The 26529-nt window shown below is 44.6% G+C and overlaps 1 protein-coding gene across 6 annotated transcripts in view; it reads right to left on the reverse strand.

The window, feature by feature from the left end:
• Positions 1 to 17292: 17292 nt before the first annotated feature.
• Positions 17293 to 26529, reverse strand: part of DTWD1 (DTW domain containing 1) — a 133113-nt gene continuing 123876 nt past the window's right edge. For 3 of the 6 annotated variants that reach the window (XM_063926033.1, XM_063926030.1, XM_063926028.1), the window contains one exon: positions 17293 to 17735. In XM_063926033.1, coding sequence (XP_063782103.1) covers positions 17506 to 17735 — 230 coding nt within the window. In that variant the 3' untranslated portion in view covers positions 17293 to 17505. Of the gene's footprint in view, positions 17736 to 22921; positions 23005 to 26529 lie in introns of all 6 variants that reach the window. The other 3 variants (XM_063926031.1, XM_063926032.1, XR_010179227.1) reach the window with 3 other exon arrangements.

Below are 26529 nucleotides of genomic sequence, written 5' to 3' on the forward strand. Positions count from 1 at the left end.
GTCTCTATGGTGGAAGTCTTGAGACAGGAGCTGGAACCTGGAAGACAATCACAGGAGAGAGACAAACAGGAACTAGGTTTGACAACCAAAGCACTGACGCCTTCCTTGCTCAGGCACAGTGTATTTATACCTGCAGCAAGGAAGGGATTGGCTTGGCAATTATGCAGATTAAAAATACTGACAACAGATTGGAGGAAATGATCAGCTGACAGAATCCAAGATGGCTGCGCCCATGCAGACACTTGGAGGGAAGTTTGGTTTGTAATCCATGTGGTAATGAAAACAGTAATGGCGGCGCCGGCCACTGGAGACAGGAGACGCCAGGCTGACAAGTGCACATCCAACCACGCGGACACAGCGGAGGCCGCGGCTGACGTAATCGCCTCTGACACTCTGCATGCAGAAGCTCAGGGACGGCGGCGGCGGCCGCGGGAGACGCCATGCCAGATGTAATAAGGCGTTACTGTGACAGCGTCTCAGAGAGACAGGAGAGGATGCAGGAATGTGAACATTAGGATAACAGATGGGATCCGGTCCTGGAGCGCTGAGCCAGCCTTAGGAGGCATCTGATGGGTAAGAAATGGCGTCCAGATACCCGGATCGTGACAGGAACTTCTGGTGACCTTTGAAGATGGGAACATGGAGATAAGCATCTTTGAGATCAATAGATGTCATAAACATAACACGGCGTAGATCTGGCAAGATTGATTTTATAGACTGCATTTTGAACTTCTTTGGCTTTACAAACTTGTTGAGACGTCTTAAATCTAACATGGTTCTGAAACCTCCTGAAGCTTTTTTTATGACGAAAAATCTGGAAAACCACCCCTGTTTTTCCTGACCGGGTGGAACTTCCACAACCACTCATTGATCTATCATAGTTTGCAAACTCAGCCTCGAGGCCTGCTGCTCCAACCGATCCTCTGGAACTGGAGAGCTGAGAATTTTTTTTTCTGGTTGACTTATGAACTCTAGCTTGTAACCGCTAGTGATTATCTCCAATACCCACTTGTCCGTGGTAGACTCTTTCCATACCTCTGCAAATTTTAAAAGTCTTCCACCTACGGCCTCTGGCACCTTCCTTCTAGCATCATTGATTGGACTCACAAAAAAAAGTCCTACGGTCCTTGCCTCTCTGGCCACACAAAAAAAAAAAGAATGTGAACTACCCCACTGTCCTCTTCTATAACTCCTTCCTGGCCAATAGGCCCAAGACTCTCTGTACTCCTGAGATTGTGCTCTCGAAGATTTTGAAAACAAGGCTTTCCTCGATCCTCTGTCCTGAGGCAACCAGACTGATTTGCCACCTGACATTTTATTATTTCATCCAATTTCTGCCGAAACAGATAATCGCCTTGAAAAGGCAACAATAACAGCCATCCATGGCTTCAATCACAGAGCTCTTCTCACAACAGCAGCAGTAGCACCAGCCCTGGCTGCTAATTTTACCGAATCCATTGAGGCATCACATAGGAATTCTACTGCAAGCTGTATGTCCTGAATTGACTTCAGCAGATCCGCCCTTTTTATGCCATCTAAGATATCTGATTCTAGGGTGTGGCACCAACCTCGCAACTCCCTAGTAGTTATCGCCATAGCCGCTGCTGGTTTCATGGCAGCCCCTAACAATGAATGTTGTTTTTTTAAACCTATTTCTATCAGCCTATCCATCGGCTCCTTAAACACATTATCATCCTCTAACAGTAAAGCAGTTTTTTTTTAGAAATCCTTGCCACTACTGCATCCACTTTGGGAGATTCCTCCCATCTACCAACTTCTTCCTGAAGGAACGGATACATTTTCCCTATCCTTTGTGGAACCGACACCCTTTTATACAGATGCTTCCATTCCAACGACACTACATCTTTAAGAGCCTGTGATAACGGGAACACTTTCCCCTTCTTTTTTGTCTCCTTAAACAACAAATCTTGTGACTTCATCTCCTGCTGCGCGCCTCCTCAATATCCAAGGAACGATGAATTAAGACCAGTAAATTAACCAAGTCAATATTACAGACACCCTCTGACTTAGAAACAACAGACTCGTCTTCAGACTTTGAATTATCAGACATTACAAATGTCTCCTCCACATCCGAAACTTCAGAGTTATCGCTTAACGCTACCCTGGACCGCTTTACCGATGCTCTATTAAAATCCTCCTTAGTCACAAATGTATCCGATAGAGCAGTCTTCAATAATTCCACTAACTCCGACATCTGAGATGGAGGTATAATCTTCTGAGGTGTCTTGCAATCTCCACACACATTTCCTGATACTTTATCTGGTAACGTTTTATCACATAATGAGCATTTGTGCAAATGCAGCCTTTTGTGTTTAGATTTAAGTTCCACCTTTTACTTGCTGGTTTCTGACCAAATACAGCCCTCATCAGCTGCTCCTAGACACTGATCACTCCAGCACAAAGAAAAAATGCCTGCTTACCTTGATTTATTTGTGGGTTGCCGCTTATCTTCCTCCATACTGGCTGCCATAGGACTCCCAGCACTCTCCTGCTGCACAGACCAGGAAACGCTGCAGTGTTTCACAGAGACTTACAGAATCTCCCAATAAGCCCCTTTGGCCGCGCACTTCCGGTCCCGAACTTCTGGTCCCTGGCGTCCGTCTGCTCTGCCTTTCGTATGAACCCGGGCTGAGTGCGGTGGCAGAAACTCACCACCACACCCAGACATCGCTGCCCTATGCCGCCCGGATATGAGGGGAACGGCTAGCAGCACAGAGCTCGCTCCCCCAGCGCCAGAGGCTGGCTCCACACCTCCTCTCTCCCCACCAGATGGCCGCAGCGGCGGTGGGGAGGACCCACAACAGGGTAAGCCTGCAGACCTGTCGTACCTGGAAAGAAGAAAAAAAGACACTGAGGCTACAGGGGGAGTGATTTATATAGGGCTGGTGTCTTTTTCTCTTCTTTCCTGTTTTACCTGTAGGAGGAATAACCCAGAGGTGGTGCTGCCTTGGGGAATAAAGGAAATATAGATTGGCACTTTGGGAATTGAACCCGGGACCCTCAGCGTGGGAGGTGGGAGCCTGCACCACTAGCCTACGTCGCTGCATGGAAGATACACAAGTTCATGTGTAAAAGTAATGCAAGCAGCGACTTCTTTCCATTGGTGTTTGTTTATGCCATAGGGGACTCGGATGCTCATTTAGTGCACTGTACATACTGTAAAGTCAATGAGCTACATTATTCCTTTCACACATTAGTTGCATATGCATACACAAGTGTTTTAAAACGTTCATTTGCGTCTGTATAAACTATTCACACAGTGATTTGGCATCCAGGAACTTAGGGAGGAGCTTTTATCTCTCCCCATTATACTTAATACTACGGGATTTGGACGCTCACATATCCCTAACATCAATAGACCATACTGTATCTGTAACACGTTCGTTTGCATCTGTATATGCTGTACTAATTGCATCTGTACTGCATATACTGTTATATACTGTATGACATACTGTAGCATAATGAGACGCACCAGTAAAGTAGTTCTTACGCTGTAGTTCAGTATTGTATTTTAATGGAGACCACACGCATGCGCATTGGTGATTTTAAAATGCGACATCTGGTGGATGATCTTAGGTATTACACTCAAAGGTAATACCAAACGCTCTGTGCACCTCCCTTCGACTAGGCGTGCCTCCTTGCGCCCAGGCATGCTGCGTATGTATGGATCGCGACTATCGCCTCAGGCAGCCAAGATAAAGGAGGACCCATCTATATAATACTTTTTGTGCATCTGGAAACTTACTGCACACTCCCCAGGGCTACCATCAGAAATTGTGAGACCCAGGACTGACAAAATATACAGGGCACCCCACTACCATCTGTCTCTCGAGCCCTGCACTCTGTCGTTTCCAGCCCCCTTCTGTTTCTCCAGGCCTGCACTCTGTCATTTCCGGTCCCTTTCTGTCTTTACAGCCCAAGACACTCCCCTTAATTTGCATGATTATGAAACTTTCCTCTTCTTCTGTTCAACTTTCAGATGCTCCTCACATGCCGTGGCTCCTATCTCCTTCAGTGGCGTGGTGTGGCACGAGTCTGATAGCAGACAAAACAAACTTTATTGCATGGTGGTCAGAGGCATCAGACAGCGATGGGCAGTAGGACCAGGGTCCCCCTCTCACTTTCCAGTGGTAGTAGCGGGAAGCGGCAGTACAGGGGCCTCATCTTTCTGTTGGTAGTAGTGGGAAGAGGTGATAGGTGCGAGCTGGGACTGCCGGTCCATCTGTCAAGAGTGTCCAGGGCTGGGAGTGCAATCCCAACAGTCCCCCCTGATGGCAGCCCTGTGCAACCCACATATAAGGTTCATTTTGGAGATGATTTCCTTGATTAGCATATAGTGCCTCCACCCTTAGCGAAATTACTGTAACTGATTATTATCTCATAAATGGAATCACAATATTGAAACATGAGGCTTGCAATGAAGGCACAGATCCACATATAAGTAGCACTGCACACTGAAGAAGTTAGCATGTTCACTTCCCTCACAAACTCGTTATGGAGCTCAACAGAGGCCACTGGAGAGCAACGATCTTCTGCAGCTACAAGAGAGATTTGACCACTTGCAAGCTGCTTTTGGGGAGGAAGCCCCCCCCTCCCCCCGAGTCACTGTTTACTGTTTGAGTGGTTTGCAGAATTTTGGTGCGGGAGACAGTCCCTGGAAGACAAGGAGTGTTGTGCACGATCTCTGTCCATCATCACTGAGGACAATGTTTCTGCCAAGCGGGCCACAGTTGAGGTGAATGCCAGGGTGACCGTGGCCCAGTTAGAAAAGAAGATATAGAATCTCATCGGGTTTCATCTGCTCGATACCCCACGAAAGCTTGGCCAGAATAAGGTTTCTGCACACCTGACTCGAGAGCAGGAAGAGGCTCGGGTGAATCTGTTTAGCAACATGCTGGCCAGGTTTGATGGAGGTTGCTTAAACTCTGTCTGGGAGATCATCAGTGACAATGAATCCTGGATCTACAGTTTTGACCACGAGACTGCACAACAATTCGCCCAGTGTATCCCAATTGGGAGCGCACAGTCACAGACATTCTGACGTAAGCGCAGTGTGGCCAAGCAGATGGTGGCTGTTTTTGTGGCCAAAACTGGTCATGGAGCTATTGTACCACTCATGCAGCAGTGCATCGTCACTGGGGGCTGAAAGCCACTTCCAGGTGCAGTCTGCAAACTCACGATCGTGATGCCCTTCTTCATCACAACAATGCACCTGCCCGCAAGTCCAAGTGGTGGATTTTCTGGCCCATGAATGGATCCAGGATTGTCCAGGAGTCAAAACCTAACCCCCTGCAACTTCTTTGTGTTCCCACAAATCAAGCGCAAGATGCGTGGGATTCATTTACAAAATACAATAGTGTATTGTGAATTTGTATATTTATCATTTTATACCATAGTAATAATAATAATAATAATAATTTTATTTATACAGGTTGAGTATCCCATATCCAAATATTCCGAAATACGGAATATTCCGAATTACGGACTTTTTTGTGTGAGAGTGAGATAGTGAAACCTTTGTTTTTTGATGGCTCAATGTACACAAACTATGTTTAATACACAAAGTTATTAAAAATATTGTATTAAATGACCTTCAGGCTGTGTGTATAAGGTGTATATGGAACATAAATGAATTGTGTGAATGTACACACACTTTGTTTAATGCACAAAGTTATAAAAAATATTAGCTACAATTACCTTCAGGCTGTGTGTATAAGGTGTATATGAAACATAAATGCATTCTGTGCTTAGATTTAGGTCCCATCACCATGATATCTCATTATGGTATGCAATTATTCCAAAATACGGAAAAATCCCATATCCAAAATACCTCTGGTCCCAAGCATTTTGGATAAGGGATACTCAACCTGTATATAGCGCTCTTTCTCCAGTAGGACTCAAGGCGCTTAACAGATAGAATGAACATACAGTAATACAGTACAGAAACAATGAAGTACAGAAAACTTTTCATAAAATACAAAGAGCATGGAGATACTAAAGGGACATAACCCAGTTTTGTTCTATTTACTGTTGTTCTAATTGTAAAGCGTGACGGAATATGCTGTGCTATATAGAAATTGTTAATAACTAATAAAAATGTTTGAGTCAACAGGAAAGTCATGAGTCTGTTTTTGAAGGATTCTAGAGTGGGGCCTCTTTGAACTGTGCGGGGAAGTGAGTTCCATAGAGTTCTGCCAGATGGCTCCTGATTATTTGGGTGGTGATGACTGGATGGTTTGGTCTCTAACGGTCATTTACTGACGACAGATGGATAAGTGACATGTTCATCTTACTATCATTATGTTTCAAGCTGGATATGCAGGCACAGTGATTGCCTGGGTGTTTGTTTATATACCTTTTGAGGACATTTGAAACTGAGTCACCTGTATAATATTTCTTGGAGTGCCCTGTCTGGTTGAAAATAAAAATGAGATGGTTATTATCTTTTTGACATGATATGATTGAGTGCCCTTTTTTAAACATCTTTATTTTGCTCTGGACCGAATGGAACAGAATTAAGGGAGCACCTGTGCCAGTTATATGGAAGTATGCAAATGTTATTGGACTCTATTAGAGATGAGCGGGTTCGGTTCGTCGAGATCCGAACCCCCCGAACTTCACGTGGTTTACACGGGTCTGAGGCAGCCTCGGTTCTTCCTGCCTTACTCACAAAACCCGAACGAGGCAAAACGTCATCATCCACCTGTTAGTTTCTCACGAGATTCAGATTCCATATAAAGAGCTGCGCGTCGCCGCCATTTTCACTCGTGCATTGTAGGGTGAGTGGAGAGGACGTGGCTACGTTCTCCGCCTGAATAGCCCAATATCAGCTCAATATCTGTGCTCAGTATCAGTGCTGTATTGTGGTGACCGGTATACTACAGTACAATTGTCCATTGCTCTATCTTGCTGCTCCATGTCAGTTCTAGTATCCTGAACAGTGCTCAATATCTGTGCTCAGTATCAGTGCTGCATTGTGGTGACCAGTATATAGTAGTACAGTACAGTACTCCATTGCTGTATCTTGCTTTTCCGTGTCAGTTCTAGTATACTGAACAGTGCTCAATATCTGTGCCCAGTATCAGTGCTCAATTGCAGTGACCAGTATATAGTAGTACAGCACAGTAGTCCATTGCTGTATCTTGCTGCTCCGTGTCAGTTCTAGTACCCTGAACAGTGCTCCATATCTGTGCTCAGTATCAGTGCTGCATTGTGGTGACCAGTATATAGTAGTACAGTACAGTAGTCCATTGCTGTATCTTGCTGCTCCGTGTCAGTTCTAGTATCCTCATCAGTGCTCAGTATCACTACTCATGGTCTTGTGCTGCATTGTGGTGACTAAAAGTCCAGTGTCTTGTGCTGCATCTTGCTGCTGTAGGGTGCTGTGGTAGTGTCCTGTCACTGTTCATAGGTCATCATCATTCCAGTCACAGTGGTATCTATCTAGTGGTATCTAATTCCAGACATTACTGCCGTCTAATTCCAGATATATTACTGGCATATAGTTCCACACATTAAAAATTGGAGAACAAAAATGTGGAGGGTAAAATAGGGAAAGATCAAGATCCACTTCCACCTAGTGCTGAAGCTGCTGCCACTAGTCATGGCAGAGACGATGAAATGCCATCAACATCGTCTGTCAAGGCCGATGCCCAATGTCATAGTAGAGTGCATGTAAAATCCAAAAAACAAAAGTTCAGTAAAATGACCCAAAAATCTAAATTAAAAGCGTCTGAGGAGAAGTGTAAACTTGCCAATATGCCATTTACGACACGGAGTGGCAAGGAATGGCTAAGGCCCTCTCCTATGTTCCGCATGACTAGTGGGTCAGCTTCACATGAGGATGGAAGCATTCATCATCCCGCTAAAAAAATTAAAAGAGTTAAGCTGGCAAAAGCACAGCAAAGAACTGTGCGTTCTTCTAAATCACAAATCCCCAAGGAGAGTCTAATTGTGTCGGCGGTTGCGATGCCTGACCTTTCCAACACTGGACGGGAAGAGGTGGCTCCTTTCACCATTTGCACGCCCCCTGCAAGTGCTGGAAGGAGTACACACAGTCCAGTTCCTGATAGTCAAATTGAAGATGTCACTGTTGAAGTACACCAGGATCAGGATATGGGTGTTACTGGCGCTGAGGAGGAAATTAACAAGGAGGATTCTGATGGAGAGGTGGTTTGTTTAAGTCAGGCCCCGGGGAGACACCTGTTGTCCATGGGATGAATAAGGCCATTGACATGCCTGGTCAAAATCCAAAAAAAATCACCTCTTCGGTGTGGAATTATTTCAACAGAAATGCAGACAACTGGTGTCAAGCCGTGTGTTGCCTTTGTCAAGCTGTAATAAGTAGGGGTAAGGACGTTAACCACCTAAGAACATCCTCCCTTATACGTCACCTGGAGCGCATTCATCAGAAGTCATTGACAAGTTCAAAAACTTTGGGTGACAGCAGAAGCAGTCCACTGACAACTAAATCCCTTCTTCCTCTTGTACCCAAGCTCCTGCAAACCAGCCCACCAATTCCCTCAGTGTCAATTTACTCCTTAGACAGGAACGGCAATAGTCCTGCAGGCCATATCACTGGCAAGTCTGACGAGTCCTCTCCTAACTGGGATTCCTCCGATGGATCCTTGAGTGTAACACCTACTGCTGCTGGCGCTGCTGTTGTTGCTGCTGGGAGTCAATAATCATCCCAGAGGGGAAGTTGGAAGACCACGTGTACTACTTCCAGTAAGCAATTGACTGTCCAACAGTCCTTTGCGAGGAAGATGAAATATCACTGCAGTCATCCTGTTGCAAAGCGGATAACTCAGGCCTTGACAACTACGTTGGTGTTCGACGTGCGTCCGGTATCCGCCGTTAGTTCACAGGAACTTAGAGAATTGCTTGAGGTAGTGTGTCCCGGTACCAAATACCATCTAGGTTCCCCTTCTCTAGGCAGGCGATACCGAGAATGTACACAGGCGTCAGAAAGAGAGTCACCAGTGTCCTAAACAATGCAGTTGTACCCAATGTCCACTTAACCACGGACATGTGGACAAGTGGAGCAGGGCAGACTAAGGACTATATGACTGACAGCCCACTGGGTAGATGTATTGCCTCCCGCAGCAACAACAGCAGCGGCGGCACCAGTAGCAGCATCTCGCAAATGCCAACTTGTTCCTAGGCAGGCTACGCTTTGTATCACTGCTCCATAAGAGGCACACAGCTGACAACCTCTTACGGAAATAGAGGAACATCATCGCAGAATGGCTTACCCCAACTGGATTCTCCTGGGGATTTGTGATATCGGACAACGCCACCAATATTGTGCGTGCATTACATGTGGGCAAATGCCAGCACGTCCCATGTTTTGTACATACATTGAATTTGGTGGTGCAGAATTTTTTAAAAAAAAACAGGGCCGTGCAAGAGATACTGTCGGTGGCCCGAAGAATTGCGGGCCACTTTCGGCATTCAGCCACCGCGTGCCGAAGACTGGAGCACCAGCAAACACTCCTGAACATGCCCTACCATCAGCTGAAGCAAGAGTTGGTAACGAGGTGGAATTCAACCCTCTATATGCGTCAGAGGATGGAGGAGCAGCAAAAGGCCATTCAAGCCTATACATCTGCCTACGATATAGGCAAAGGAGGGGGAATGCACCTGACTCAAGCACAGTGGAGAATGATTTCAACGTTGTACAAGGTTCTGCAACCCTTTGAACTTGCCACACGTGAAGTCAGTTCAGACACTGCCAGCCTGAGTCAGGTCATTCCCCTCATCAGGCTTTTGCAGAAGCAGCTGGAGAGATTGAAGGAGGAGCTAAAACGGAGCGATTCCGCTAGGCATGTGGGACTTGTGGATGGAGCCCTTCATTCGCTTAACCAGGATTCACGGGTGGTCAATCTGTTGAAATCAGAGCACTACATTTTGGCCACCGTGCTCGATCCTAGGTTTAAAGCCTACGTTGTCTCTCTCTTTCCGGCAGACAAAAGTCTGCAGAGGTTCAAAGACCTGCTGGTGAGACAATTGTCAAGTCAAGCGGAACGTGACCCGCCAACAGCTCCTCCTTCATTTTCTCACGCCACTGGAGCTGCCAGGAAAAGGATAACATTTCCAAAACCACCCGCTGGCGGTGATGCAGGACAGTCAGGAGCGATAGCTGACATCTGGTCCAGACTGAAGGACCTGCCAACCATTACTGACATGTCGTCTACTGTCACTGCATATGATTCTGTCACCATTGAAAGAATGGTGGACGATTATATGAGTGACAGCATCACTGTAGGCATGTCAGACAGTCCGTACGTATACTGGCAGGAAAAAGAGGCAATTTGGAGGCCCTTGCACAAACTGGCTTTATTTTACCTAAGTTGCCCCCCCCTCCAGTGTGTACTCCGAAAGAGTGTTTAGTGCAGCCGGTAACCTTGTCAGCGATCGGCGTACGAGGTTACTTCCAGAAAATGTGGAGAAGATGATGTCCATCAAAATGAATTATAATCAATTCCTCTGAGGAGACATTTACCAGCAATTGCCTCCAGAAAGTACACAGGGACCTGTGATGGTGGATTCCAGTGGGGACGAATTAATACTCTGTGAGGAGGGGGATGTACACAGTGAAAGGGGTGAGGAATCGGACGATGAGGAGGACGTGGACATCCTGCCTCTGTAGAGCCAGTTAGTGCAAGGAGAGATTGATTGCTTCTTTTTTGGTGGGGGCCCAAACCAACCAGTCATTTCAGCCACAGTTGTGTGGCAGACCCTGTCGCTGAAATGATGGGTTTGTTAAAGCGTGCATGTCCTGTTTATACAACATAAGGGTGGGTGGGAGGGCCCAAGGACAATTCCATCTTGCACCTCTTTTTTTTTATTTATCTTTGCATCATGTGCTGTTTGGGGACTATTTTTTTAAGTGCCATCCTGTTTGACACTGCAGTGCCACTCCTAGATGGGCCAGGTGTTTGTGCCGCCCACTTGGATTGCTTAGCTTAGTCATCCAGCGACCTCGGTGCAAATTTTAGGACTAAAAATAATATTGTGAGGTGTGAGGTGTTCAGAATAGACTGGAAATGATTGGAAATCATGGTTATTGATGTTAATAATACTATAGGATCAAAATTACCCCCAAATTCTATGATTTAAGCTGTTTTTGAGGGTTTTTTGAAAAAACACACCCGAATCAGACAAAAATTCTTAAGGGAGGTTTTGCCAAAACGCGTCCGAATCCAAAACACGACCGCGGAACCGAATCCAAAACACAAAACCCGAAAAATGCCCGCTGCACATCTCTAGACTCTCTCTCTCTCTATAATGTAAATATGGAAGACTCGCTTAATAGTGTGGTATCAGTAGTGTATAATTGCAAACTAAAGTTTTATGGGTTCAATAGAATTAGATGCAAGTTTGCAAAAGCAAATGAGAACCTTAGAAATGCCAATTTATGTTAGTCACTGCGTGGTTGCATGACCTGTCTACAAAATGCAACCTAGGAAAACCGAGATAGCGAGACTATATAGTTGGCTGTTAGTGGCCATACTGTAAATCAAGTATTTTTAATCAAATTTGTCTTTCCAGCATTTTTGGGGTTGCAGAAAAATATATAGTAAATTTTTTGTGTTTATATACAAGCTTGCAAAAAGTTTGAATAAACACTTTTACCACTCATCTGAAAGTATCCCTTTCCGATTAATACAATCTGTCGGGATCCGGTCAAGATCCCCGCGGTCAGGATCCTGGCAGTCCAATACCGAAGCCGGGATCCTGACATTACTTAGAATACCAACACTGGCATCCTGAATAGGGTCACCTGCCTGGCGCCAGAATCCTGGCCGCCGGGATCTCGAGCGAACAAGTCCCGGGACACTAGAGAAGGTTTGGGCTGTGGGGTGGGTTGTGGGCTGGTGAGGTCAGAGTTAGACTGCGATGAGGGGGGATTAGGGTTAGGCACCCCAACTGGAGGGTTAGGCTGCAAGGGGAGGGGGTGTGTGTGTTAGGTTTAGGCTGCAGGAAGGGGGGGGGATAGGTTCAGGTGCCACCACGGAGGGTTAGGCTTTGATGGGGGAGGGGGGGGATGTTAGGTTCAGGCTGTGGGAAGGGAGGGTTAGAAGAACATTTTGGGAAGGTAAGTACACTTACCTTCCCCTGTCGAAATTCTTATTGTCAAAATGTCACGATCGGTATTCTGACCGCCGGCATTCTCTACCAAACCCCAATCTGTCACATGGCAGATTTTAACTCATAAAATCCAGGAACAGGATGTCCCAATAAATCAGCAGTTCCCAAACTCGGTCCTCAAGGACCACCAACAGTTCACGTTTTCCAGGTCTACTCACAGAATTACAAGTGAAATCATTATCTCCTCCCGTGGATCTTTTAAAATGTGTTAGTGAGTAATAAATACACCTGTGCACCTGCTAGGTGGCTTGGAAAACAGAAACTGTTGGGGGTCCTTTAGTCTGGCTGCACTTATGCAACTTATTGAATTGAGCTCATAAAGTGTCAATATATTTAGAAGGTGCCTATGTGAGTACCAGATTGATAATCTTTATAATTTATTTGTTGCTTGTTGCTTTTATCGCCAACAGGTTCAGGAAACAGGAATACCCATAAAACTTAATTAGAGATGCCATTAACAAAAGTCAAGGTCTGAATAGGGCACATATTTGCGATTTTTCTGACGGGCGGGATGCCGGATGTCCATATCCCAACAGCGGCATCCGGCCCGCCAGAATGCTGGCAGCAGGGTGAGCGCAGAGTCCCCTTGCTGGCTCGCCACAGGATCTATTTCCACTCTATGGGTGTCGTGGACACCCACGAGTGGGAATAGTCCTTTTTGCCGGCGTCTGTATCCTGACCGCCAGCAAATTGAACGGATCCCTTTGCAAGCATTACACTAAAAAGATAAGAGGTGGGATGCACTAAAAGGAAAATGCAGTAAAAACCCTGTTTTCTGGATTTTTACAGCATTTACATATGCACTAAGCCCTGCATCCCAGGACTTCGGTGCAGAGAGGGATCAGATCGGACCCCTCCCAGCATGCCCCGCAGGTGCCGTGTCACTCTGCACATGCACAGATGGAGTCCCGGGCTTGATACCTGGAAGTCCAGTGACTGGACTCTTATCAGAAGAGCTGTCCTTTGCAGTACTAATCGAATATGTTAGTGCATATGTGTTTGTACCACTGCGATGACGACGCAATATGTGGCAGAACGAGTTCAGTAATTTTAGTGCATCCCGCCTAAGATCTAGTACCTTTTATTACACAATACAATTTTTGTGAGAAAATATGAAGTATGTAATATCCAAACACTGGAACATTTTGAAAATGGTCCAGATTTTGGGTGAGATACTTCCCACTAAGCCATACATAATTTTTAGAGAATCTAGAAACCTGAAGAATATTTTGGCACCAAGGTGTCTAAGAATTGCATAACAATGATGGTGTAACATCAAATGCAAAATGTGTGAGGATCATATAAATGCAGGCATTGCAACACACTATTAATAGCTATGTCAGGAACTTTTTGCTGCCCGTGCGATGAACTAGATGCCACCTATGAGGGAGTGTATTTCTGTATAGCAGAGCTGCAAACGCTTATGCAGCCCTGCTATGCCCAAAAAGTTTCCTGTAAAAGAAGACCAGGGTAAGAGTTACTTACCCTGTGTGATCGATCCAGTGACGCAGGTCCCGGAATTGACGTCAGACATCCGTCCTCCAAATGCCTGGACACACCTGCGTTGGACTCACCACTCCCAGAAAATGGTGAGTTGCCGTCCCGGAACGCATTCCTGCTGTCAATCTTCTTGCGATCGCTTTCTTTGTTCCTCTGGTCGTTGCCCGGCGACGGCAGTCGCTGGCCAACGATGTGCTTGCGCATTGCGGCTGCCGCGCAGGCCCGACCCGTTTGCACCGTTGCGACAAACAGCAGTGTGCGAATGGGTCGGAATGACCCCCTATGTACTAAGCCTTGGAGACTGATATAGTGGCCAGAGATAAAGCAATCAGCTCCTGTCATTTTTCAAACACAGCCTGTAACATAGCAGCTAGGAGCTGTTTGGCTGGTACTTTCTCTCCATCCACTTTGTCTCTCTCCAAAGCTTAGTACATAGACCCCTCAGCCTGCTGGACCTCTTAATGTCCACACAGTGTTAACATTGCTTGTAATGCAGTTTGTTAACCATGTGTACATGTATTTTATTCCCATTGTGAAATTTTAAAATGTGGACAGATGAGGTTTGCATGCACTGCTTCTATAGTGTAAACATTGCTTTGGTTTGGTAAATCTAGCTCTGTCTCTCACAGTCACAAACCACCAACTCCTCACAAAAACACCTACTACCTTTCAAAGAACAAAATGGAGGATCCAGGGTTTATATAGGGTGTGTGAAGCGTGCATCTGGTGACTTTTGGGTGCCAGTGAGTGAATTTCTCTCACACTATGCAACTCTCATAATGAAACTAGCTTTCCGGTTGGTCTTAAAAACTCGGATGCTTTCTGTTGAAAAATCTTGCGAGAGTAAAAATCTCATGAGAGTTAGGTTTGTCACTGAAAACTCAAACCCTATTACATTGCCCAAGTTGCCGGGAAAACGGTTACATTATAATGTCCAAGTTTGTAAGGGTTATTGTCAATTATAAAACTCTCACCATATTACATTTAGCCCATTGTCTTTGAACGGAGCTATGGAACCAATGTTTAATAAAATAATAATATATATCCAAAGCTGATATGAGGCAATGTAATATTACAAGGGAACAGCGTGTTGTGGTATATTCCCTTTCTGAAAATATTTATTGAACATTTTTCAACTATTGATAGAACCATTGCCACTTTCTTTTTTTTCAACTAAATTTATGAACATTTCTCTAGCTTTTTGTATTGGCATATGGTCTTGAACTATACATGTCATTACTTGAATAAGCAAAACGGTTAACACCTACAATATATCACAAATACCGCTGTTTTTATAATTAATTTAGTTGCAATTAAAATAGCTCAAAACTCTTTCTTCATTTGCAGAAAACGTCTATTATAGTGTAAAGAAAAAGCACAGACAAGTGATCTATATTTCTAACTACGGTAATACACTACGGTAATGCACTTGCAGTAGAGCATACTAAATACTTTTGATAGATGACTTAGTCACAACCTTTATTAAATGTTTTTAAAGCTTATTTAAAAAAGGAATGTTTATTACCCAGCATTTAACAAAGATTACAATATTCTTATAACAAAAGCTAATAAGAACAGTGAATTGGTAAATCCCATTACCCTTTTAGACCAAGATTGTAAACTCTTGGCAATTATTGTTTTTCCTCTTCAATCCATAATGCCCTCTCTTCTATCCCATCATCAACTTTGTTTTACTGCTAGTTGTCACTCAGTTCTTGGCATTCAGGCTGCTACTGCCGCATCCAGAGCCTCTAGATCAGGCATGTCCAAACTGCGGCCCTCCAGCTGTTGTGAAACTACATATCCCAGCATGCCCTGACACAGTTTTGCTGTCAGAGAATGCTAAAGCTGTGTCAGGGCATGCTGGGATGTGTAGTTTCTCAACAGCTGGAGGGCCGCAGTTTGGACATGCCTGCTCTAGATCCTCTTGCGGAATCCTGTCAAGCCTTAATACCAAAAAGGCATTTTACAAGATCTCTTAAAGACACATTTACACTGTGTCCTGGAGGAAAGGGACTTAGGATCCCCATTCATCCGTGCAATATGGTATCAAACTCCCTAAAAATCTCCATCTACTATTTCATTAAGCATAAACAAGACACATGAAAAAGCCACAACCAAACTAGAGCTTGTGTAATTGTAATAACGGATTCCCTAATTGTCTTAAGTGTGCTACTTCTCCTGCCACATGGGCTCACTGCTTCTGGGACTGCTGCCAGATCAAAATATTCTGGGTCCAAATCAGGCAAAATGCTGTGCCAGATTTGATAAACTATCTCCCATTGACCCCAGAATGGGCCATTATGGGTATCCTTGGCTCAGAGGTTAGAAATGCCTATTAGCTCATAATTGCATCTTGCAGCAATGACTTTCTCCTTTCACATCGTTCCAAGAAATGCAATTTTTTTATGACTGGATTGAGGCCTCTCTCTGCAGGCAGACTGGTTAAAAAGTTTCATCATTTGGGAAATTTAGATTGATACCTTACCTAAAATCTGCCTTTCAGATCACACAATGGCACCAAACCGGATTACTGAATGACACTAGTATAGCTAGTATAGTTGCTAAATTACACTGTGTATTCTTGAGGGGTCTTCTCTGCCTTTCATCCCTCCCAACCTTTCACTGTAATGGAGAAGCAATGAAGTTACAGCTTCTTCTTTAGCTGACCCAATGTTACGACCTGTTCCATCCTAACCTACCATCCTCTGTGCGGCGACTGGTTGTTGTTCTAGATTCCTTCACCTAGGCTCACTGCTTCTTTCTTTCCCTCCATTATCCTCTTCTTGTCCCCTTCCCCATTTTGTCTTATTTCTTCTATCTACCCCCCTCCCTTTTTTTCTTTATTTTATATACTCTAAGTTTTTCATGAAGTTCTCATGACTGTAATGAAAAATAGAAAACCAAGACTGGATGATGGCGCCAACTTTTTCTTTTTATACTGGATGACCTGGAGGTTTTTTTTCTCTCTTATTGATTACATTGTGCCTCTTGACATGCCGTACTGTAGGCTTCACAGTTTGCTATAGGTGGCACACCTTATGAACACTGATTGTAATATTTTGCTTTTGCTATCTCCTAACAGTCTCTGCTTATTACTGTGTTATTTGACCCTAGCTTCTTTGCCAATATTCGTCCAATAAATAAAATTTTGAAAAAACAAACATTGCAGTTGTGCAATAAAATATAATACATTTACAACAGGTTCAGGACACGGTGTGCCTTGATTGACCTTCTGACTACAGCAGCCCTTCTACCAACTTAATCGGTGCCAGGATTTCTCTGTGCCATACTGTAGCTGCAGGTAATTTAGACTTATCAACAAATCACAGAGACAGGCAAATTAAATAGGAGGTTAGTTAGAGGGCCAGGGAGAGCAACTTAACTAAAATACTATAAAAGAATGCCCACACAATGAGACACTCCATATACATGATTAACATAAAAAAAAGTTGGAAAAAATACAGCAGCAAAGTTCTTAATATGTTCTGTTATAGGAGAGAACTGCAGTAAACACAGCTAGTGAGACAAAAGATTTGCTGTTCACTGGAATGTTCCCAGTCAGCATCAACCAAACAACATGGTTAAACTCTACAAGAACACACAAATCAGCTAAAGTATGAGAAATATGGTTTTATTGTTGATACAAAAATCATAGGATTTATCTTGGTAATCTTTGTTTCCATTGGAATTTTCCATATTCCTACTGGACTGAATTGGCAATGCACATACGAAAAAAGACAAATATGCAATGCTTCCAAATCGAGATTTGGTTATTATATGACTCTTCAGCTTAAGCAAAAGTCCTTAATTAGTCTTCAAATAAACGTGCTACAGCTTTCCAGCGGCGTGCTTGGCATTTTTGACGAGTCTGTACATGAAGGAGTAGAAGAAGAGAAGGTTATCATATTCACCATCATAGTTCTTCTCTAAGATTTGCATGTGATAGTCCACCATGAAGTAGTAAATAGCCTCTATTGTTGAAAGGTAAGTGTCAGGTGATCCTTTATGATGCCGCCAAAAGCACGTTTTTCGTTCTGTCAATTCGACACTCACCAGTCCTAGTATATAAAAGGGTATAAAACACAGAATCAATCAATTTTTATTATAATTATTGTAAGGATTTTTTTACAGATGATTTTAAGATGGCAAACAACGGGCCTGATTCAGGAGGTGGAGGTGGCTATTTGCATTACTGCATCCAAAGACACAGAATCGTATGACCATCATGACCAATCTAAGCTTACTGAGAAGCAGAAATTGGCCTCAGCAAACCTGCAAAACAAGGGTAACACGCCCTCATTTTGAAAGACCGTCACCGATACCGCTCCCCCGCCCCGCAATCGGCCACTTTGGGGGACTACGAGTGATCTCGCTGAAAGAGATCCTGTACATGTGCCGATCTGTAAACGTCGACGTTGGGCATAAACCATCGGATTTATCTACAACTCTGATTTAGGCCTAGTATGCAGCTCTCATCTCTATCTCTGCAGTTTTTGGAGTATTGGCTGAACAGCTCTTGGAGCCTGGTACCAGTCTGCACAGATTATGGTGTACTATGGCAGAACATTATAGTACAGCAGTTCATATTATTGGTTACTACCAATATAGGTATACCAGTATAGGACATTGTGTAATACTCAAACTAAAAGCAGCTTAGATCTTCAAAACACAATCAGTATAAGTCAGTAAAGTCAGCCTAACTGGAATGTTTACTAAACAGAGAAGCCCATTTCTCCAGCAAAAACAGCCTCTATCTGCTAAAGCTAACCAGATAAATTATTATTGACTCCCCAGGAAGACTGCATCAGTACATAGAGTACACTGTAGCAATCCTCTTCTCAATATTGTCCTCTCATGATGGGGATAGTGGAGGGACTGTAAAGGAAAGTATTCCTCTCCAGTTTGAAACAAATATTTTTCTTTACTATTTTAAACATTTTTATATACTTCAGCTCTAATCCAGACTTGAAGTCATCTGCGTATGTGGAACCGGCAAAGCCGATTAGTATGACATGTTTGTAACCTGAAAGATTGGAATTGCTGCATTAAAGAGTTTTTTAGTTTTAAACTGGAATGAAACCTAATAGCACATGTTTTTCGAACCAAAACAAATGCAAAACGTGTTTCTTGTACTTAAGACATGGATGGGTATATGTTTATCTGATGTACTGTATGCCTTACAAGATTTAAACGATCCATGGTTCACAGAGATTTGGACATAAATGAAAAAAGAAAAATACCCACTAAGGACACGTCAGGCCCTATGTTTGAAATAAACCCAATACATATTCTACTGGAGCACAGCTTCAACATATACGTTGAAACACCCTATTTCTGCATGCATCTGAGATTTGTCCAACTCAGAACAACCCTCTTAAGGTCCACGTGACGATTCAACATCTGCAGTGACGGGACCCACCAGTGGGGCCAGCATCGGTAAGTGCATACGCACTTGCCGATGCCGGCTACTACGAACGGCGGCGGAGGGGGCTGCCGGGGCCATGCTGCATTCGGCAGCATGGCATCGCTAGCGACAGCCTCAGATCTTCTTGCATGTACAAAAGATCTGAGGCTGTCGCTAGCGACCCGTCATCGTTCATACACACGGAACGATTTGAAAGATTGGTCGTTCCCATCGATCAGGAACGCCCACATCGTTTGTCAAATCTATCCTTGTGTATGCACCTTCAGAATGCCCCTTTTATTTTTATAATGTTTTTTCTTTAAGCATCACATGTATTATAAAATACACAGTACCATTATACAGTAATAGTGAACAATTTTTCCAGAAGACAGTAGAAACAATAGAAATGTCAATTATAGTTACAACAGTCATTGCAGGAAACAAATATGGACAATGATCAGTAAGATAACAGGTGAAACAAAGTCTCCGAAAGGAAAAATTATAATGTAACAGAATCAAATAAATAAATTCAAACATATCACCCATTCTAGAACCAAAAAACAAAAAAGCACCATCATCCCATCAAAATAAAAGAGGAGGATTGCTAGCCACCACTCCAGTCAAATACCAAGAGGTATAGCGTAGGCTTCTATGAATTTGATCCTTAATTTCGGGGGTTAGAGTGTCTATAAAGCTTTCCCACATATGAAAATACTTTTCAGTCTAAGGGGTATATGCAATTGCGGTCGAATTCCCGAAATTGTCGAATTTCGGGAATTTTTCGCCAAAAAAAAAAAAAAAAATCGACAATGCAATTCAGTACTTTCCGACAAAAAAACGGACTTTCAAAATTCGACTTTTTGAAATTCGACTTTTGACAAATTCGACTTTTTTGCAATGATACACATGCTGCAATTCGACCAAAGTCTATTCAATGGAAGTTTGGAAATTCGACAACAGTGCTTTTAGACAGTAAATTCGTCATTTTCAATCCGCCACACTTTGGTGGGTGAAACTAATAAAAAAAATTTAAAACATGTTTTTTTGGTGTTTTTTTTTCTTGGTAATATCATATCTATTTATATTAGAAGGGATTAGGTACTTGGTTTGTCTTTTTTGGAGGCACAAGTATTATTTATATATTTTTAAAAATAATATATATATATATTTTTTTTGGATGGAATGGTAAAATCCCTGAAAAAAATGGCGTGGGGTCCCCCCTCCAAAGCATAACCAGCCTCGGGCTCTTCGAGCTGGTCCTGGTTCTAAAAATGCGGGGAAAAAATTGACAGGGGTTCCCCCGTATTTTTAAAACCAGCACCGGGCTCTGCGCCTGGTGCTGGTGCAAAAAATACGGGGGACAAAAAGAGTAGGGGTCCCCCGTATTTTTTACACCAGCATCGGGCTCCACTAGCTGGACAGATAATGCCACAGCCAGGGGTCACTTTTATACAGTGCCTTGCGGCCGTGGCATTAAATATCCAACTAGTCACCCCTGGCCGGGGTACCCTGGGGGAGTGGGGACCCCTTCAATCAAGGGGTCCCCCCCCCCCCAGCCACCCAAGGGCCAGGGGTGAAGCCCGAGGCTGTCCCCCCCATCCAAGGGCTGCGGATGGGAGGCTGATAGTCTTGAGAAAAATGACAGAATATTGGTTTTTCCAGTAGTACTACAAGTCCCAGCAAGCTTCCCCCGCAAGCTGGTACTTGGAGAACAACAAGTACCAGCATGCGGGAGAAAAACGGGCCCGCTGGTACCTGTAGTTCTACTGGAAAAAAAATACCCAAATAAAAACAGGAGACCGACACCGTGAAAGTAAAACTCTATTTCATACGTCGACACACACATACTTACCTATGTTTACACGCCGACATCGGTCCTCTTCTCCAAGTAGAATCCAGGGGTACCTGAAAAGAAAAGATAAATACACTCACCTCATCCATGGTCCAGAGGTAAATCCACCAACTTGTCAAAAAAACAAACCGGACACCCGTACCACACGGACTGAAAGGGGTCCCATGTTGACACAGACCCCTTTCCACATATGCAGAGAGACCCCCCCGTGACAGCTGTCACTGAAAGGTCTCGTAAGCCAATCAGCGAGCGCAACGTCCTTGCACTCTGCTGATTGGCTCTGTGCGCGTATGAGCTGACAGCGCATTGCAAAGCCTCTCCATTATATTCAATGGTGGGAACTTTGCGGCTAGCGGTGGGGTCACCCGCCGGTCAGCGGCTGACCGCGGGTAACCCCACCGCTGACGGCAAAGTTCCCACCATTGAAAATAATGGAGAGGCTTTGCGATGCGCTGTCTGAGGTCACACGCGCACAGCCAATCAGGTGAGCGCCACGGAAGTAGCGCTTCCTGATTGGCTGAAGGGACCTCAGTGACAGGAGTCACGTGGTGTCCCAGCATTCGGGGAAAGGGGTCTGATGTGTAAACATGGGACCCCTTTCAGTCCGGCATGGTACGGGTGTTCGTGTTTTTTTTTTTAACAAGTACGTGGATTATCTCCCGGACACTGGATTGAGGTGAGTCTAATTTTTTTCACAGGTACCTCGGATCGTCGGAGACTGTGGCAATCGGCGTGTCAACATAGGTAAGTATGTGTGTGTCGGCAGTGTGTAATAAAGTTGTACTTGTCAAGGTGTGTGTCTCCTGTTTTTATTTGGGTATTTTTTTTCCAGTAGTACTACAGGTACCAGCGGGCCCGTTTTTCTCCCGCATGCTGGTACTTGTGGTTCTCCAAGTACCAGCTTGCGGGGGAGGCTTGCTGGGACTTGTAGTACTACTGGAAAAAACAATATTCGGTCATTTTACTCAAGGCTATCAGCCTCCCATCCGCAGCCCTTGGATGGGGGGGGGGGGGGGGGGGGGGGGGGGAGACAGCCTCGGGCTTCACCCCTGGCCCTTGGGTGGCTGGGGGGGGGGGACCCCTTGATTGAAGGGGTCCCCACTCCCCCAGGGTACCCCGGCCAGGGGTGACTAGTTGGATATTTAATGCCACGGCCGCAGGGCGCTGTATAAAAGTGACCCCCGGCTGTGGCATTATCTGTCCAGCTAGTGGAGCCCGATGCTGGTGTAAAAAATACTGGGGACCCCTACTCTTTTTGTCCCCCGTATTTTTTGCACCAGCATCAGGCGCAGAGCCCGGTGCTGGTTTTAAAAATACGGGGGATCCCATGTCAATTTTGTCCCCGCATTTTTAGAACCAGGACCAGCTCGAAGAGCCCGAGGCTGGTTATGCTTTGGAGGGGGGACCCCACGCCAGTTTTTTCCGTTTTTCCCCCGTTTTTTTAATTTGCGGCAAAATCCGGCAAATCGGCCGTTTTTCGCCCGCGGGAATGTCGAATCCGTTTTTCATTGAATATGGTGAATATGGCAGCCACCTGCCGGAATTCACCTGTCGAATTGTGTCGAATTAAAAAACGGCGATAATTTGCCGCGATTCGCCGTGAATTGCATATACCCCTAAAGGTGCATACACACAGTGAGATTTTGGCTATCTTCGATTTTGACTATGCGATATTGGCTATGTGCGATTATGACTAAGTGCCAATTTTGACTATACTTTAGTACTAGATAGTCAAAATTGACTTGCCTGCACAGTCTATCTGGTCTTGCGATACCGACCCTGCGGGAGTGCGCATCGGGATCGAGACGGTATCACAAGGAGGCTAACACCTTGCGATTTGCCCTAACTTTCCTTGCGATTTTGACTATATAGTCAAAATCGCAGAATATATATCTCACCGTGTGTACACACCTTTGGATTCTTTATCCAAAATCACCTCCACCCAAAACATTCTTAAAAGATAGAAACAAATGTGCACTCCAACACACCAGTAATTGCTGACTTTTCACATACCCCTGAACATCCCCAGAAAGTACCACTCTGGGGGTATTTGTGCACATGGCTGAGACTGCTGTTTTAGTATAAAGAGAAAGAAGTTTAGGTTTCATACAAATGTACTGCCGACTACTTATTAACATTTCAGACAACTGTAGAGTGCACAGTACATTCTTCTCTTGTAATGCATTGTCACAGAACATGAGAAATTAAACACAGCTGATTTAGAAAACCTAAAAAAGAACCAAACAATGGCAAACAGCAGATGTCAAACTGATCAATTGTTTTTACATGTGTGGGGCAGGTTGTGAAAATAAATCCTTGTTCCTTGTGATGAATATTTTATTTCAGTTGTCCGTTACATGATTTTTCTTCAAATTTGTATACTTCCAATACAGATGTAACCATCACGCTTAATCTCATCACAATATGTAAATCACATCATATTCATTTATAGCAAATAAAACAGCATAACTGCATGCAAGGAAATCTAAACAAATACATACATTCACGTTCCTTCTTTTACCATGTCTGTCACCTCCTGCATTGTCAGATTACACCCATTCAGACAATAGTATGCAAACATGTGATAATCAAGAAACAGCTTGTTGAAGTCAAAGTTACAGTATGTTTCTTTGTTTTTTTTTCATAAACACTATGGGGGTAATTCAGACCTAATCACTAGCAAGCGATTTTTGCACTGCTGCGATCAGATAGTCGCTGCCTACAGGGGAGTGTATTTTAGCTGTGGAAGTGTGCATGTGTAGCAGAGCTGTACAAACAGATTTTGTGCAGTCTCCGCGCAGCCCAGGACTTACTCAGCCGCTGCAATCACTTCAGCCTGTCCAGGACCGGAAATTACTTCAGGAACCCTCCCTGGACACACCTGCGTTTTTCCAGACACACCCTGAAAATGGTCAGTTGACACCCACAAACACCTTCTTCCTGTCAATCACCTTGCGATCGCCCGTGCGAACGGATGTCGCACAAACACATCGCTGAGCGGCGATCCGCTTTGTACCCGTGCAATACGCCTGCGCATTCCAGTGCACGCGCAGTTTGGACTTGATCTCCTGCTGTGCGAAAACACACAGCAGCGATCAGGTCTGAATTACCCCCTATCTACAGATTTGTGATAAAAATATGATTTCTTAAGGTTCTAATGAACACTAAGAAGATTTACCAATTTACAGTTTGATTACTCCGCAGGTTTTCATGCGCTTTGATGGGCAGTTTGTGTACCGTGCAATTTAAATTTTAAATACCAAATCACATAAATTAAAACCGCAATGTACTAAAAGCCTCCTGATTGGCTATTGAGTAGGTAGGCTCACTAGAGCTTAACTATGTCGACTGCTCCATTTGGTCTATAGGTTTTTTCTTTTTTTTTTCTTTTAGTATGTATTAATTTCCGATATGGATTTTCTATCTTTACCCTGAATTACATGCACAAACTCTAAATAAGGCTAATATTGTAATAAAGTGCCCGATTGACAGGCAGAGGCGGTCAAGGAGTTGGAGGGGGCGTGGCAACGGCATTAGAATGGCGTTGGTGGGGCGCGGTCCGGACAACGCAGGCGTGTCCGGACCGCTGTGGGAGCAGGCCACGGTGGCTATGTGACGTCATATGCAGGCGCTGCAACCAGGGATGCGTCAGGTAGCCGCCTGCCAGCATAGCTAGGCTGCGCAGGCAGGGAGCTACTTGGCGGGTGCAAAAGCATCGCCGCCGTGCATGCTTTTGCACCTGTGTGTGTGGGAGGGAGGGGCAGGGCCTGACATGCAGGGCGGACTAGCTAGCTGTGTCGCGCCAAGGGATAATATGTGATATTTTAAATGTGTTGCTAGAAAATACATATTCTACTTTTTAACATGGGGAAAAATAGGATTTTAATTACCTACCGGTAAATCCTTTTCTCGTAGTCCGTAGGGGAAACTGGGAATCTATTTAGTACCATGGGGTATAGACGGGTCCACTAGGAGCAATGGGCACTTTAAGAAATTGATAGTGTGCACTGGCTCCTCCCTCTATGCCCCTCCTACCAGACTCAGTCTAGGAAACTGTCCCCAAGGAAACGGACATACTTTGAGAGAAGGATAGATAAGGTTGAGATTACACACACACACACACACACACACACACACACACACACACACACACACACACACACACACACACACACACACACACACACACACACCAGGAAAGCCATGCTAACCAAACTTGGAACAGCAACAGCTGAGCAAACTGGAATACTTAACCAAGTAACAGTGCAGGAACAACGAAGCACGGGGCGGGCGCCCAGTATCCCCTACGGACTACGAGAAAAGGATTTTAGCGGTAGATAATTAAAATCCTATTTTCTCTTACATCCTAGGGGAAACTGGGAATACATTTAGTACCATGGGGAAGTACCAAAGCTCCCACACAGGGTGGGAGAGTGCTGACGTTCCTGCAGAACTGATTGACCAAACTGAAGGTCCTCAGAGGCCAAAGTATCGAACTTGTAAAACTTAGCAAATGTATTCGAAACTTACCAAGTAGCTGCTCGGCAGAGCTGTAAAGCCGAGACACCCCGGGCAGCCACCCAAGAAAAACCCACCAACCTAGTAGAGTGGGCCTGTACAGATTTTGGAACCGGCAAGCCTGCCGTGGAATAAGCATGCTGGATAGTGAGTCTGATCCAGCGTGCAATCGACTGCTTTGAAGCAGGACACCCAATTTTATTGGGATCATAGAGAACAAACAGCGAGTATGATTTCCTGTGACGAGCTGTTCTCTTTACAAACACCTTCAAAGCACTCACAACATCCAAAGACTTTGAAGTAGCCGAGGTGTTTGTAACAACCGGAGCCACAAACGGTTGGTTGATGTGAAACTCAGACACCACCTTAGGAAGAAATTGCTGACGAGTTCTGAGTTCAGCTCTATCCTCACGGAAAATCAGGTAGGGGCCCTTGTAAGACAACGCCCCCAGCTCCGACACATGTCTTGCTGAAGCCAAGGCCAACAGTGTGATGATCTTCCACGTAAGGTACTTTATGTCAACCTCCTGTAACGGTTCAAACCAGTCCAATTGGTGGAAGTGCAGCACCAAATTGAGATCCCAAGGTGCCGTTGGAGGCACAAAGGGAGGTTGGATGTGCAGAACACCTTTCAAGAACGTCTGGACCTCAGGGAGAGAAGCCAATTGTTTTTGAAAGAAAATAGACAAGGCCGAAATCTGTACTTTTATGGAGCCTAGACGTAAGCCCACATCCACACCCAACTGCAGAAAAAGCAGGAAATGTCCCAGATGAAATTCCACAGCAAGAGACCTATTTCTTCCAAATACGTTGGTAATGTTTAGATGTTACCCCCTTCCTGGCTTGGGTCATAGTTGGGATGACCTTGTCAGGAATCCCTCTCCTGGCTAGAATCAGCCGTTCAACTTCCATGCCGTTAAACGTAGCCGCGTTAAGTCTTGATAAACGAACGGGCCCTGTTACAGAAGATCCTTGCAAAAAGGTAGAGGCCACGGATCTTCGAGCAGCATCTCAAGAAGATCCGCATACCAGACCATTCGTGGCCAGTCCGGAGCAATGAGGATTGATTGAACCTTTT

This window comes from Pseudophryne corroboree, chromosome 6 (genome assembly GCF_028390025.1).
Source record: "Pseudophryne corroboree isolate aPseCor3 chromosome 6, aPseCor3.hap2, whole genome shotgun sequence".
Classification (NCBI taxonomy): domain Eukaryota; kingdom Metazoa; phylum Chordata; class Amphibia; order Anura; family Myobatrachidae; genus Pseudophryne; species Pseudophryne corroboree.